Source organism: Coregonus lavaretus, assembly GCF_964263955.1.
Source record: "Coregonus lavaretus genome assembly, chromosome: 20".
NCBI classification, from domain to species: domain Eukaryota; kingdom Metazoa; phylum Chordata; class Actinopteri; order Salmoniformes; family Salmonidae; genus Coregonus; species Coregonus lavaretus.
Window position 1 is genome coordinate 37,524,022 of NC_140007.1, and position 12,016 is coordinate 37,536,037.

Genomic DNA, 12,016 nt, shown 5'->3' on the forward strand with positions numbered 1-12,016 from the left:
GACACAAGGAAAGAAACCTCTATGATTATACATAGCAATGACACTAAGAGGGCAAGAACTCTCAAGGAGCCTATGATCATTGAATACAATACAAAACAATACAATAAAATACAATAAAACACAATACTATAAAATACAATACCATAAAATACAATACAATACAATAAAATGTAATACAATAAACTACAATACTGTCACAGCAACCTTCGCTTTGGCTCCCCCTCCTTTCCAGCTCAGGCGTCGCCAGCCTTCTAGCTGCTGCCGAACCTGCTGCTGGCAAACGCCCTTCACTCATCAACCCCGGACTTGTCGCTTCATCATTACACACACCTGGTTCCAATCCCCACTCTATCGCTGTATATACAGTGGGGAAAAAAGTATTTAGTCAGCCACCAATTGTGCAAGTTCTTCCACTTAAAAAGATGAGAGAGGCCTGTAATTTTCATCATAGGTTCACGTCAACTATGACAGACAAATTTAGATTTTTTTTCTCCAGAAAATCCAATTGTAAGATTTTACTGAATTTGTTTGCAAATTATGGTGGAAAATAAGTATTTGGTCACCTACAAACAAGCAAGATTTCTGGCTCTCACAGACCTGTAACTTCTTCTTTAAGAGGCTCCTCTGTCCTCCACTCGTTACCTGTATTAATGGCACCTGTTTGAACTTGTTATCAGTATAAAAGACACCTGTCCACAACATCAAACAGTCACACTCCAAACTCCACTATGGCCAAGACCAAAGAGCTGTCAAAGGACACGAGAAACAAAATTGTAGACCTGCACCAGGCTGGGAAGACTAAATCTGCAATAGGTAAGCAGCTTGGTTTGAAGAAATCAACTGTGGGAGCAATTATTAGGAAATGGAAGACATACAAGACCACTGATAATCTCCCTCGATCTGGGGCTCCACGCAAGATCTCACCCCGTGGGGTCAAAATGATCACAAGAACGGTGAGCAAAAATCCCAGAACAACACGGGGGGACCTAGCGAATGACCTGCAGAGAGCTGGGATCAAAGTAACAAAGCCTACCATCAGTAACACACTACGCCGCCAGGGACTCAAATCCTGCAATGCAAGACGTGTCCCCCTGCTTAAGCCAGTACATGTCCAGGCCCGTCTGAAGTTTGCTAGAGTGCATTTGGATGATCCAGAAGAGGATTGGGAGAATGTCATATGGTCAGATGAAACCAAAATATAACTTTTTAGTAAAAACTCAACTCGTCATGTTTGGAGGACAAAGAATGCTGAGTTGCATCCAAAGAACACCATACCTACTGTGAAGCATGGGGGTGGAAACATCATGCTTTGGGGCTGTTTTTCTGCAAAGGGACCAGGACGACTGATCCGTGTAAAGGAAAGAATCAATGGGGCCATGTATCGTGAGATTTTGAGTGAAAACCTCCTTCCATCAGCAAGGGCATTGAAGATGAAACGTGGCTGGGTCTTTCAGCATGACAATGATCCCAAACACACCGCCCGGGCAACGAAGGAGTGGCTTCGTAAGAAGCATTTCAAGGTCCTGGAGTGGCCTAGCCAGTCACCAGATCTCAACCATATAGAAAATCTTTGGAGGGAGTTGAAAGTCCGTGTTGCCTAGCGACAGCCCCAAAACATCACTGCTCTAGAGGAGATCTGCATGGAGGAATGGGCCAAAATACCAGCAACAGTGTGTGAAAACCTTGTGAAGACTTACAGAAAACGTTTGACCTGTGTCATTGCCAACAAAGGGTATATAACAAAGTATTGAGAAACTTTTGTTATTGACCAAATACTTATTTTCCACCATAATTTGCAAATAAATTCATTAAAAATCCTACAATGTGATTTTCTGGGTTTTTTGTTCTCATTTTGTCTGTCATAGTTGACGTGTACCTATGATGAAAATTACAGGCCTCTCTCATCTTTTTAAGTGGGAGAACTTGCACAATTGGTGGCTGACTAAATACTTTTTTCCCCCACTGTATACTGCCTCTGTCATTTGTCTTTTGTCGGTAATTGTATATGTTGCTTGTTTTCCAGAGAGGAATCTCGCCTACTATTTCCTGAGTACTTTATATTTTGCACTGTGGGTTTCGTCCCGCTTTAAGCTATGGCGCTTTAATAAATTCAGTAGTTCTAATCCTGCGACTGCCTACTCCTCTCTACACTTGTGACAAATGCAATACAATACAAATCCATGTCATGTGGAAATCACCAATCATGACAAGATATTACACAGCATTGCCTTGACAGACTAAAGCACAATACTACAGAGCAGGTAACAGTCAAACAACCAGCCCATTCTCTTATGGAGTACGCCAGGCGGAGCCGATTCTGCAGGTACAGATTACGTTTGGACCTGGCGAAATGTGGAACCGTCCAGTATGGGCAACCTGACCATCTAGCAGGCTTGCTAGGGGCGTTGTGGATGGGGATGGGAATTTAAACCCCACCCTCCGGCTCCGAGTGTTCCTTCCCAGTGCTGGGCAATTGTTTTTTTTTATGTTTTATTTTTCATGCCTTTCCCAAGATGTAACCCTCAACTTAACCAGTCCGAATGAATTCCTAAACTTAAGTGTTGGGGGATGCAGTGGTGTTAGGGGAATGCAGTGATGTTGGGATGCAGAGGTGTAGCTAACCCTATCATTATTCTAAACTTAACCCTATTCACTAAACTGCTATGTGAATTCTCCTATCCTTTTAGTAATTTTAGTTTCCTTAATCTTTCAAGTAAATTGTCCTAACTTTTGTAGTTCTTCCAGTAATTCTCCTTTGTTTCACGCACACAAGCAACCTGGTCTCAAAGAACGACATATAATACCATACATCCTCAAAGATGCATTACGATATTACATCATTCTATTTGTATGCTATTGTACGACTAGGTAAGACGCATGATACTATACGTCCTCTAATTCGTATGATATTGTACGACAGCTATTCCATTCAAAATGTAACCTAACGTAACACAGAATTATTATTATTGCATCATACTAAATGGAGTGGATGTAAGTACAGAATAATACAAATTGCCCTGAGACCAAGTTGTTGCAGGCAGGCAGTAACCAGGGGTGTGGGTGCAGGTGTTGGCTGCTGGGGGCTCTAATCCACAGCACAGGTCCCATAGGCAAGGATCATTGAGCTAATTAATAACGTGGCACAGAGAGGGATGACAGTCATTAAGGAGCCGCGCCACGGGTGTATGTGTGTGTGTGTTTGTGTGTGTCTGTGAGTGAGTGAGTGAGAGAGGGAGGGAGAGATAGAGAGAGAGGGGTGCAAAGCACTGCAGACGCACACACACACACACACACATACAGACACAGTCGGACGCACTTCAGCACACAACACCTCTGATGTATACTCTACTAAGAACGAACAGAGAACACAAACACACACACATACATGCACGCAGGTGGACAGGACAGTATGGGTCTGAACAAAAGGTCAGATAGAGCTAAAATAAATACATCCCTCTCTCTCCTTCATTTACTGAGCTGAGCTGAGAGTGTCTGGCTGGACCAATATTACCAACATCGTTAACATAGACTATAGAACCAGAACATGAGTCCATACGGGTTTTATTTTATAGATCCCATGACTCCCTGGAAAACTAGTGTTACTGAGTGGACTATCCTGGTTAAATAAATTAAATTAAATTAAATGAATGATGGGTCTATAAAAACAGAGATCTTTACAGCTCTGTGGCGGAGTGTATACACAGCTCAGGTCTATTATATCCAGTAACACAGCCATATGTTACCATGCAGCTCAGGTCTATTATATCCAGTAACACAGCCATATGTTACCTTGCAGCTCAGGTCTATTATATCCAGTAACACAGCCATATGTTACCTTGCAGCTCAGGTCTATTATATCCAGTAACACAGCCATATGTTACCTTGCAGCTCAGGTCTATTATATCCAGTAACACAGCCATATGTTACCTTGCAGCTCAGGTCTATTATATCCAGTAACACAGCCATATGTTACCTTGCAGCTCAGGTCTATTATATCCAGTAACACAGCCATATGTTACCTTGCAGCTCAGGTCTATTATATCCAGTAACACAGCCATATGTTACCTTGCAGCTCAGGTCTATTATATCCAGTAACACAGCCATATGTTACCATGCAGCTCAGGTCTATTATATCCAGTAACACAGCCATATGTTACCTTGCAGCTCAGGTCTATTATATCCAGTAACACAGCCATATGTTACCTTGCAGCTCAGGTCTATTATATCCAGTAACACAGCCATATGTTACCTTGCAGCTCAGGTCTATTATATCCAGTAACACAGCCATATGTTACCTTGCAGCTCAGGTCTATTATATCCAGTAACACAGCCATATGTTACCTTGCAGCTCGGGTCTATTATATCCAGTAACACAGCCATATGTTACCATGCAGCTCAGGTCTATTATATCCAGTAACACAGCCATATGTTACCTTGCAGCTCAGGTCTATTATATCCAGTAACACAGCCATATGTTACCTTGCAGCTCAGGTCTATTATATCCAGTAACACAGCCATATGTTACCATGCAGCTACATATCGCCAATATTTACTGTCCACTACTCTGAGAGACCAGGAAAGGTAAGACTGAGCACTGAGGCTGCGTTTACACAAGCAACCCAATTCTGATATTTTTTCCATCAATTGGTCTTTGACCAATCACATCAGATCTTTTCACATCAGACATTTTTCAGAGCTGATCTGATTGATCAAAAGACCAATTAGTGGGAAAAAATCATAATTGGGCTGCTTGTGTAAACGCAGCCCATGTTGTTCGAGTGTGTGTGCATGCATGTGTGATAGCTCAGGCTGCTCCACTAATGTAAGGAAACTCCAGGGGTAATTAGCAGAGTAAACAAGACACTCACCAAGGCCCCAGTAGTCCACACAGCCTCCCTCTGACAGCACAGGGACTAACACACACATGCGCACACTTGCACAGACACACACACACACATGCACTCGCACAGACAGACACAGACGTGCGCACACACACACAGACTCACGCACACAGACACACCCGCACCACACACTGATGGGCTGTGGCTGGAGGTCATTGGGGAATCTGGGAGCCTGAGACTAAATCAATGGCAACACCTACACATACAGGATGACTACTAACCGTGGTGTGACGCTCGGCGTGCAGTGCGTCGTTTGGCGCCATGGGGACTCAAACACGACAAGATAATGTAACGGGTTTGACCCTGCTGTAGGCAGGGCAACAGGGAACGGTGTTCGACTAGTGCAGCTCAACAACCTGCCCACACACACACAGAGACACACACACACAAGAGACTGAATACAGCCACATCAAACATCTTGGTCATGCATTGCACACAGGGCTTATGCATGTTCTACCAATCAGATTGGTCTTTGTAGCCCACCCCTCTCCTTTTGCCATGCCAACATCTTTAAATCTGCTCCGTCTATTTCCTTCTCCTGTCTGTCTGTCTGTCTGTCTGTCTGTCTGTCTGTCTGTCTGTCTGTCTGTCTGTCTGTCTGTCTGTCTGTCTGTCTGTCTGTCTGTCTGTCTGTCTGTCTGTCTGTCTGTCTGTCTGTCTGTCCAGAGTGAGCTAACTCAATAAAAGGCATCAGCCACTGTACCTGCCTGTGGCTCAGTCCTACAGACAGACAGACAGACACAGTAACCTACACAGAGGAGAGTCTGATGCCTGGTCTGATATCTCACGCTCAGTGGAGCCACAGGGTAGTAGAGAGTAGAGGCTTTACTAATGCAGGAACCTGGCTGGCTGTGACTCCCTCTCCACAGTCTTCTGCAGGCCTTGTAGTCCTCATCCACATCCTCACTATGGCCTCCACACAGGATGCTGCACAGCAAAGGGCCAATGGAGGAGGAGATGAGGAATGGAGGAGATTCAGCCCAGTCTCCTGGTGTCTTACTGCTGAGTGATGATCAGGATTTAATGTTGTCCTCTCGAGCCACACCCTTCCCCTTAAAAGCCACATCTTCTTTCCTGTGTGCCCCCCAGCAGTCGGACAAAACCTACCCCACACCTCCACACCCCTCCTCCACCTCCCTCCCTACTCCACCACTCCTCCACCTCCACCCCTCCTCCGGCTCCACCTCCCTCCCTCCTCCACCCCTCCTCCACCTCCACCTCCACCCCTCCCTCCCTCCTCCTGCCCTCCAAATGCCAGCGCATTAAAGTCCTGGGGCTCATCGACTGGCATGCCACTCAGACCATCAGGGAGGACTGAGTCCAGAGCCCATTCATTGACACATTTGTTTTGCTGATCTGACTACCTTCCTTTGAGCCGAATGCTGAGGAGTGTGTACAGATGTAGGATCTTAAATTGATCACCCTGTTGCAGGAGAACTTTCTAAACTAACATTTGTAGTGTATTTTAGGTTTAAAAAGGCTTCTAAAGTTTGAAATTTCCCTTACGAAATACGTATCAAACCCTACAAAAATGTCCATTAATTATAATCCACATAATAAATCACATTTCCTGTTGCTGCAGGATTATTTTCCTGCTGTAACAAACTAGCTCAAATTAAGATCCTACATCTGTTTGTGTGTGTGTAAGTGCGTACCTGCGAGTCAACAAAAAGTAGTGGAGGTGCCACATGGTTTGCCTGAAAGCATGTCCATGTTTCCAATTCCTTTAGGGCTCACTGAAACCAGACAAAACTCACAGTCAGTCCTAGCAGCATCTATAAAACTAGTAGAAACTCCAGTATTATTGTGTAAATGATGCTTTGTTGCTCATGTACAGTGGCTTGCGAAAGTATTCACCCCCCTTGGCATTTTTCCTATTTTGTTGCCTTACAACCTGGAATTAAAATTGACTTTTTGGGGGTTTGTATCATTTGATTTACACAACATGCCTACCACTTTGAAGATGCAAAATATTTTTTTATTGTGAAAAAAAACAAGAAATAAGAAAAAAAACAGAACACTTGAGTGTGCATAACTATTCACCCCTCCGTCCCAGTCTCAAATCTCTGGAAGACTGAAACAGGTTTCCCTCAAGAATTTCCCTGTATTTAGCGCCATCTATCATTCCTTCAATTCTGACCAGTTTCCCAGTCCCTGCCGATGAAAAACATCCCCACAGCATGATGCTGCCACCACCATGCTTCACTGTGGGGATGGTGTTCTCAGGGTGATGAGAGGTGTTGGGTTTGCGCCAGACATAGCGTTTTCCTTGATGGCCAAAAAGCTAAATTTTAGTCTCATCTGACCAGAGAACCTTCTTGCATATGTTTGGGGAGTCTCCCACATGGCTTTTGGTGAACACCAAACGTGTTTGCTTATTTTTTTCTTTAAGCAATGGCTTTTTTCTGGCCACTCTTCCGTAAAGCCCAGCTCTGTGGAGTGTACGGCTTAAAGTGGTCCTATGGACAGATACCCCAATCTCCGCTGTGGAGCTTTGCAGTTCCTTCAGGGTTATCTTTGGTCTCTTTGTTGCCTCTCTGATTAATGCCCTCCTTGCCTGGTCCGTGAGTTTTGGTGGGCGGCCCTCTCTTGGCAGGTTTGTTGTGGTGCCATATTCTTTCCATTTTTTTTTATAACCCAACCCTGATCTGTACTTCTCCACAACTTTGTCCCTGACCTGTTTGGAGACCCTTGGTCTTCATGGTGCCGCTTGCTTGGTGGTGCCCCTTGCTTAGTGGTGTTGCAGACTCTGGGGCCTTTCAGAACAGGTGTATGTATACTGAGATCATGTGACACTTAGATTACACACAGGTGGACTTTATTTAACTAATTATGTGACTTCTGAACGTAATTGGTTGCACCAGATCTTATTTAGGGGCTTCATAGCAAAGGGGGTGAATACATATGCACGCACCACTTTTCCGTTATTTATTTTTTAGAATTCTTTGAAACAAGTTATTTTTTTTCATTTCACTTCACCAATTTGGACTATTTTGTGTACGTCCATTACATGAAATCCAAATAAAAATCAATTTAAATTACAGGTTGTAATGCAACAAAATAGGAAAAACGTCAAGGGGGAAGAATACTTTTGCAAGGCACTGTATGTATGTTGGCCTCCCGCTGCCATGATTAAAAACATGTAAATGACTAGTGGTGTAAGAACATAACTTCCAACAGCGTAAACATTTACATACGGCAAGACATATGCATTCAGTGCAATGAGCTTCTGGGTGTTACTACGGTCTTATACATTCCCAAATATATCCACATGTCCTTAGCCCACAACAATGAACTACACACATCCTAGCATGGTCCCAGATCAGTTTGGGCTGTTTTTGCCAACTCCTATGGTCATTGTCACTCCCAACACAGGAGTTGGCGATACAGCACAAACTGATCTGGGACCATGCCACATACCCCACAGGAAAGATTAAGACAAATAGGCTACATTCATCACACAGTCTTACTGTCTCAACCATATTGATAGGGCGAGCTGCCATGGTCATAATGAATTAATAGAGTAGCACACCTATAGCAAAGTAATTTGTTTTATCAGTCTGATAAAACAGTGGGATAAGATACTGTTCCTTAACAGTAACAGTATCAGGTTCACTCTGAGATTCATCTCCCCAAAGATCTCCGAACGCCATGACTCATTCTCCTGGCCAGCAATGCAGTGTCTTAGTGTCTATCTCGCTCAGGTATGTTTTGAGTTATGAAATCCATCAATATCTACGTTTACAGACCTCTATCTTTGACCACCTAACTTACCAGAGTTAGTTTCAGTTTCTCACTATTTTGAAAACAAGTAGGTTACAAAAACCGTGAACAAATGACAGACTTGATTCCATTGTCTACAATATCAGCTTCATCGATTTCATCCTCTTTTAGTTGACATTGAGACACTCTAGAAATTATTTGCCCTTCCTTTCCCTTCCCATATCTCTCCTGCATTTGAACAACAACTAGTGCTACGGTCTCTCTCCCTCTGTGTTTTATGTACACAGCTCCACCTATTGGCAGACTAGTACAACTGCATGGGAAATTACAACCAAACTCAGTTTGTGTGTGTTTGTGTGCATGCGTGCGTGTGCTTGTTTCCACAGAGAAACCACAGCTTAGATAACTGACATAACTTTATACAAAGAGGATGAAAGAGAGATAAGTGCCTCTTGAAGCACTTGAGATAAACCTTATTCTTCTCTAAGCATGGCTCTAAGGAGAAAGACTTGAGATAAACCTTCTTCTCTAAGCATGGCTCTAAGGAGAAAGACTTGAGATAAACCTTCTTCTCTAAGCATGGCTCTAAGGAGGAAGACTTGAGATAAACCTTCTTCTCTAAGCATGGCTCTAAGGTGAAAGACTTGAGATAAACCTTCTTCTCTAAGCATGGCTCTAAGGAGGAAGACTTGAGATAAACTTTCTTCTTCTTTAAGCATGGCTCTAAGGAGAAATACTTGAGATAAACCTTATTTTTCTCTAAGCATGGCTCTAAGGAGAAAGACTTGAGATAAACCTTCTTCTTCTTTAAGTATGGCTCTAAGGAGAAATACTAGAGATAAACTTTCTTCTTTAAGCATGGCTCTAAGGAAAAAGATTTGAGATAAACCTTCTTCTTCTCTAAGCATGGCTCTAAGGAGAAAGACTTGAGATAAACCTTCTTCTCTAAGCATGGCTCTAAGGAGAAAGACTTGAGATAAACTTTATTCTTCTTTAAGCATGGCTCTAAGGAGAAGGGCTTGAGAAACCTTCTCCTTCTTTAAGCATGGCTCTAAGGAGAAATAGTTGAGATAAACCTCTTCTTCTTTAAGCATGGCTCTAAGGAGGAAGACTTGAGATAAACCTTCTTCTCTAAGCATGGCTCTAAGGAGAAAGACTTGAGATAAACTTTCTTCTTCTTTAAGCATGGCTCTAAGGAGAAAGACTTGAGATAAACCTTCTTCTTCTCTAAGCATGGCTCTAAGGAGAAATACTTGAGATAAACCTTATTCTTCTCTAAGCATGGCTCTAAGGAGAAAGACTTGAGATAAACCTTCTCTAAGCATGGCTCTAAGGAGCAAGACTTGAGATAAACCTTCTTCTCTAAGCATGGCTCTAAGGAGAAAGACTTGAGATAAACCTTCTTCTCTAAGCATGGCTCTAAGGAGAAAGACTTGAGATAAACCTTCTTCTCTAAGCATGGCTCTAAGGAGAAAGACTTGAGATAAACCTTCTTCTCTAAGCATGGCTCTAAGGAGAAAGACTTGAGATAAACCTTCTTCTCTAAGCATGGCTCTAATGAGAAAGACTTGAGATAAACCTTCTTCTTCTCTAAGCATGGCTCTAAGGAGAAAGACTTGAGATAAACCTTCTTCTTCTCTAAGCATGGCTCTAAGGAGAAAGACTTCAGATAAACCTTCTTCTCTAAGCATGGCTCTAAGGAGAAAGACTTGAGATAAACCTTCTTCTTCTCTAAGCATGGCTCTAAGGAGAAAGACTTGAGATAAAACGTATTCTCTAAGCATGGCTCTAAGGAGAAAGACTTGAGATAAACCTTCTTCTTCTCTAAGCATGGCTCTAAGGAGAAAGACTTCAGATAAACCTTCTTCTCTAAGCATGGCTCTAAGGAGAAAGACTTGAGATAAACCTTCTTCTTCTCTAAGCATGGCTCTAAGGAGAAAGACTTGAGATAAAACGTATTCTCTAAGCATGGCTCTAAGGAGAAAGGCTTGAGATAAAACGTATTCTCTAAGCATGGCTCTAAGGAGAAAGGCTTGAGTTACTCCACAGTCAAAGGGGCTCCAAACCGCACACAGAATGTGTTCAAATGCTAAAGTGTGTGTTAAATGTGTGTTATATCAACTGTGTTATTACTGTACATCAATTCATCTAGATTCAAGAGAGATCATGAAAGGAGATTCAAGTAGTTAAACATCAAAGCCTGGTTTAGCGTAACACCAATAACCATTTATCATATTGTGGGGAAGAAAGGACAGAAAGATAGAGGGAGAGAGAGAGGCGAGAGAGAAAGAGAGCGAGAAGGAGAGAGAGATAGGTGGAGAGAGAGAGAAAGAGAGAGTGACAGAGCAAGAGAGAGAGTGTGAGAGTGAGAGAGAGAGAGAGAGAGAGAGAGAGAGAGAGGGAGACAAAGGGAGAGAGAGAGAGAGAGAGAGAGAGAGAGAGAGAGAGAGAGAGAGAGAGAGAGAGAGAGAGAGCAAGAGAGAGAGAGAGAGAGAGAGAGAACGAGAGAGAGAGAGAGAGAGAGAGAGAGAGAGAGAGAGAGAGAGAGGAGAGAGAGAGAGAGAGAGAGGTGGAGAGAGAGAGAAGGAGACAGAGAGAGAGGTGGAGAGAGAGACGAGAAAGAGCGAGAGAGAGAAAGAAAGAAAGAAAGAGATGAAGGGAGAGAGAGAGGTGGAGAGAGAGAGAAAGAGACAGAGAGAGAGAGCAAGAGAGCGTGCCAGAGAGAGAGAGGGTGAGAAAAGCGAGCGCTTATCTGAAATGGGACTCTCCAGGTGTTATGGCTGTGAACTGACATGCTTGGCTCTGACTGCCTGGAGGGCTCAGGCTCAAACCAGGTGGAGTAGTCACTACCTGCTGCTCCTCTCTTTTAATTAAAAGTCACATGCCCTCCCTCTCCTCATTCTCTCTCTCTCTCTCTCTCTCTCTCTCTCTCTCTCTCTCTCTCTCTCTCTCTCTCTCTCCTTCTTTACCTCTCTCCTTCTCTACCTTGCTCTCTACTTCTCTCTATCTCTTGTTCTATCACTCCTCTTTATATGACCTCAGAAGACTTGTCAGTGCCTCTCCATCATCCTCCTAGATAATAATTTAACATCATCATCATTTTGTGGTGTATGAAACATATTTTTGGAATATGTGGTGCCAACTCTTGTCCAAATACTGGTTGTAAGCAGCCATCTTAAAGTTTATGCTTGGGTTTGAAAGGTTTTTATATCCTCTGAGGGTGTAGTACTTTCCCTATCACCTCATAAACTAGCTTGTACTTCTAATTGTGGTTGCAATTAGAAGAGAACGCCACGTCCATCAAGCTCTACCTCTGACTGTATTTATGGCCATCTCAAACCCCAAAAGCCTATTCAAACACAACATCCCCATATGCTCTAAATGGGATATTA

At 43.2% G+C, this 12,016-nt stretch overlaps 1 protein-coding gene across 1 annotated transcript in view; it reads right to left on the minus strand.

Annotated features, from left to right (window-relative positions):
* Nucleotides 1-5,239: 5,239 nt before the first annotated feature.
* Nucleotides 5,240-12,016, minus strand: part of LOC311148150 (uncharacterized protein) — a gene marked incomplete at both ends in the record, with an annotated part of 9,170 nt that continues 2,393 nt past the window's right edge. The window contains 2 exons of the mRNA XM_084185041.1: nucleotides 5,240-5,257; nucleotides 5,605-5,621. Of these exons, the coding sequence (XP_084041167.1) occupies nucleotides 5,240-5,257; nucleotides 5,605-5,621 (35 nt within the window). The remainder of the gene's footprint in view (nucleotides 5,258-5,604; nucleotides 5,622-12,016) is intronic.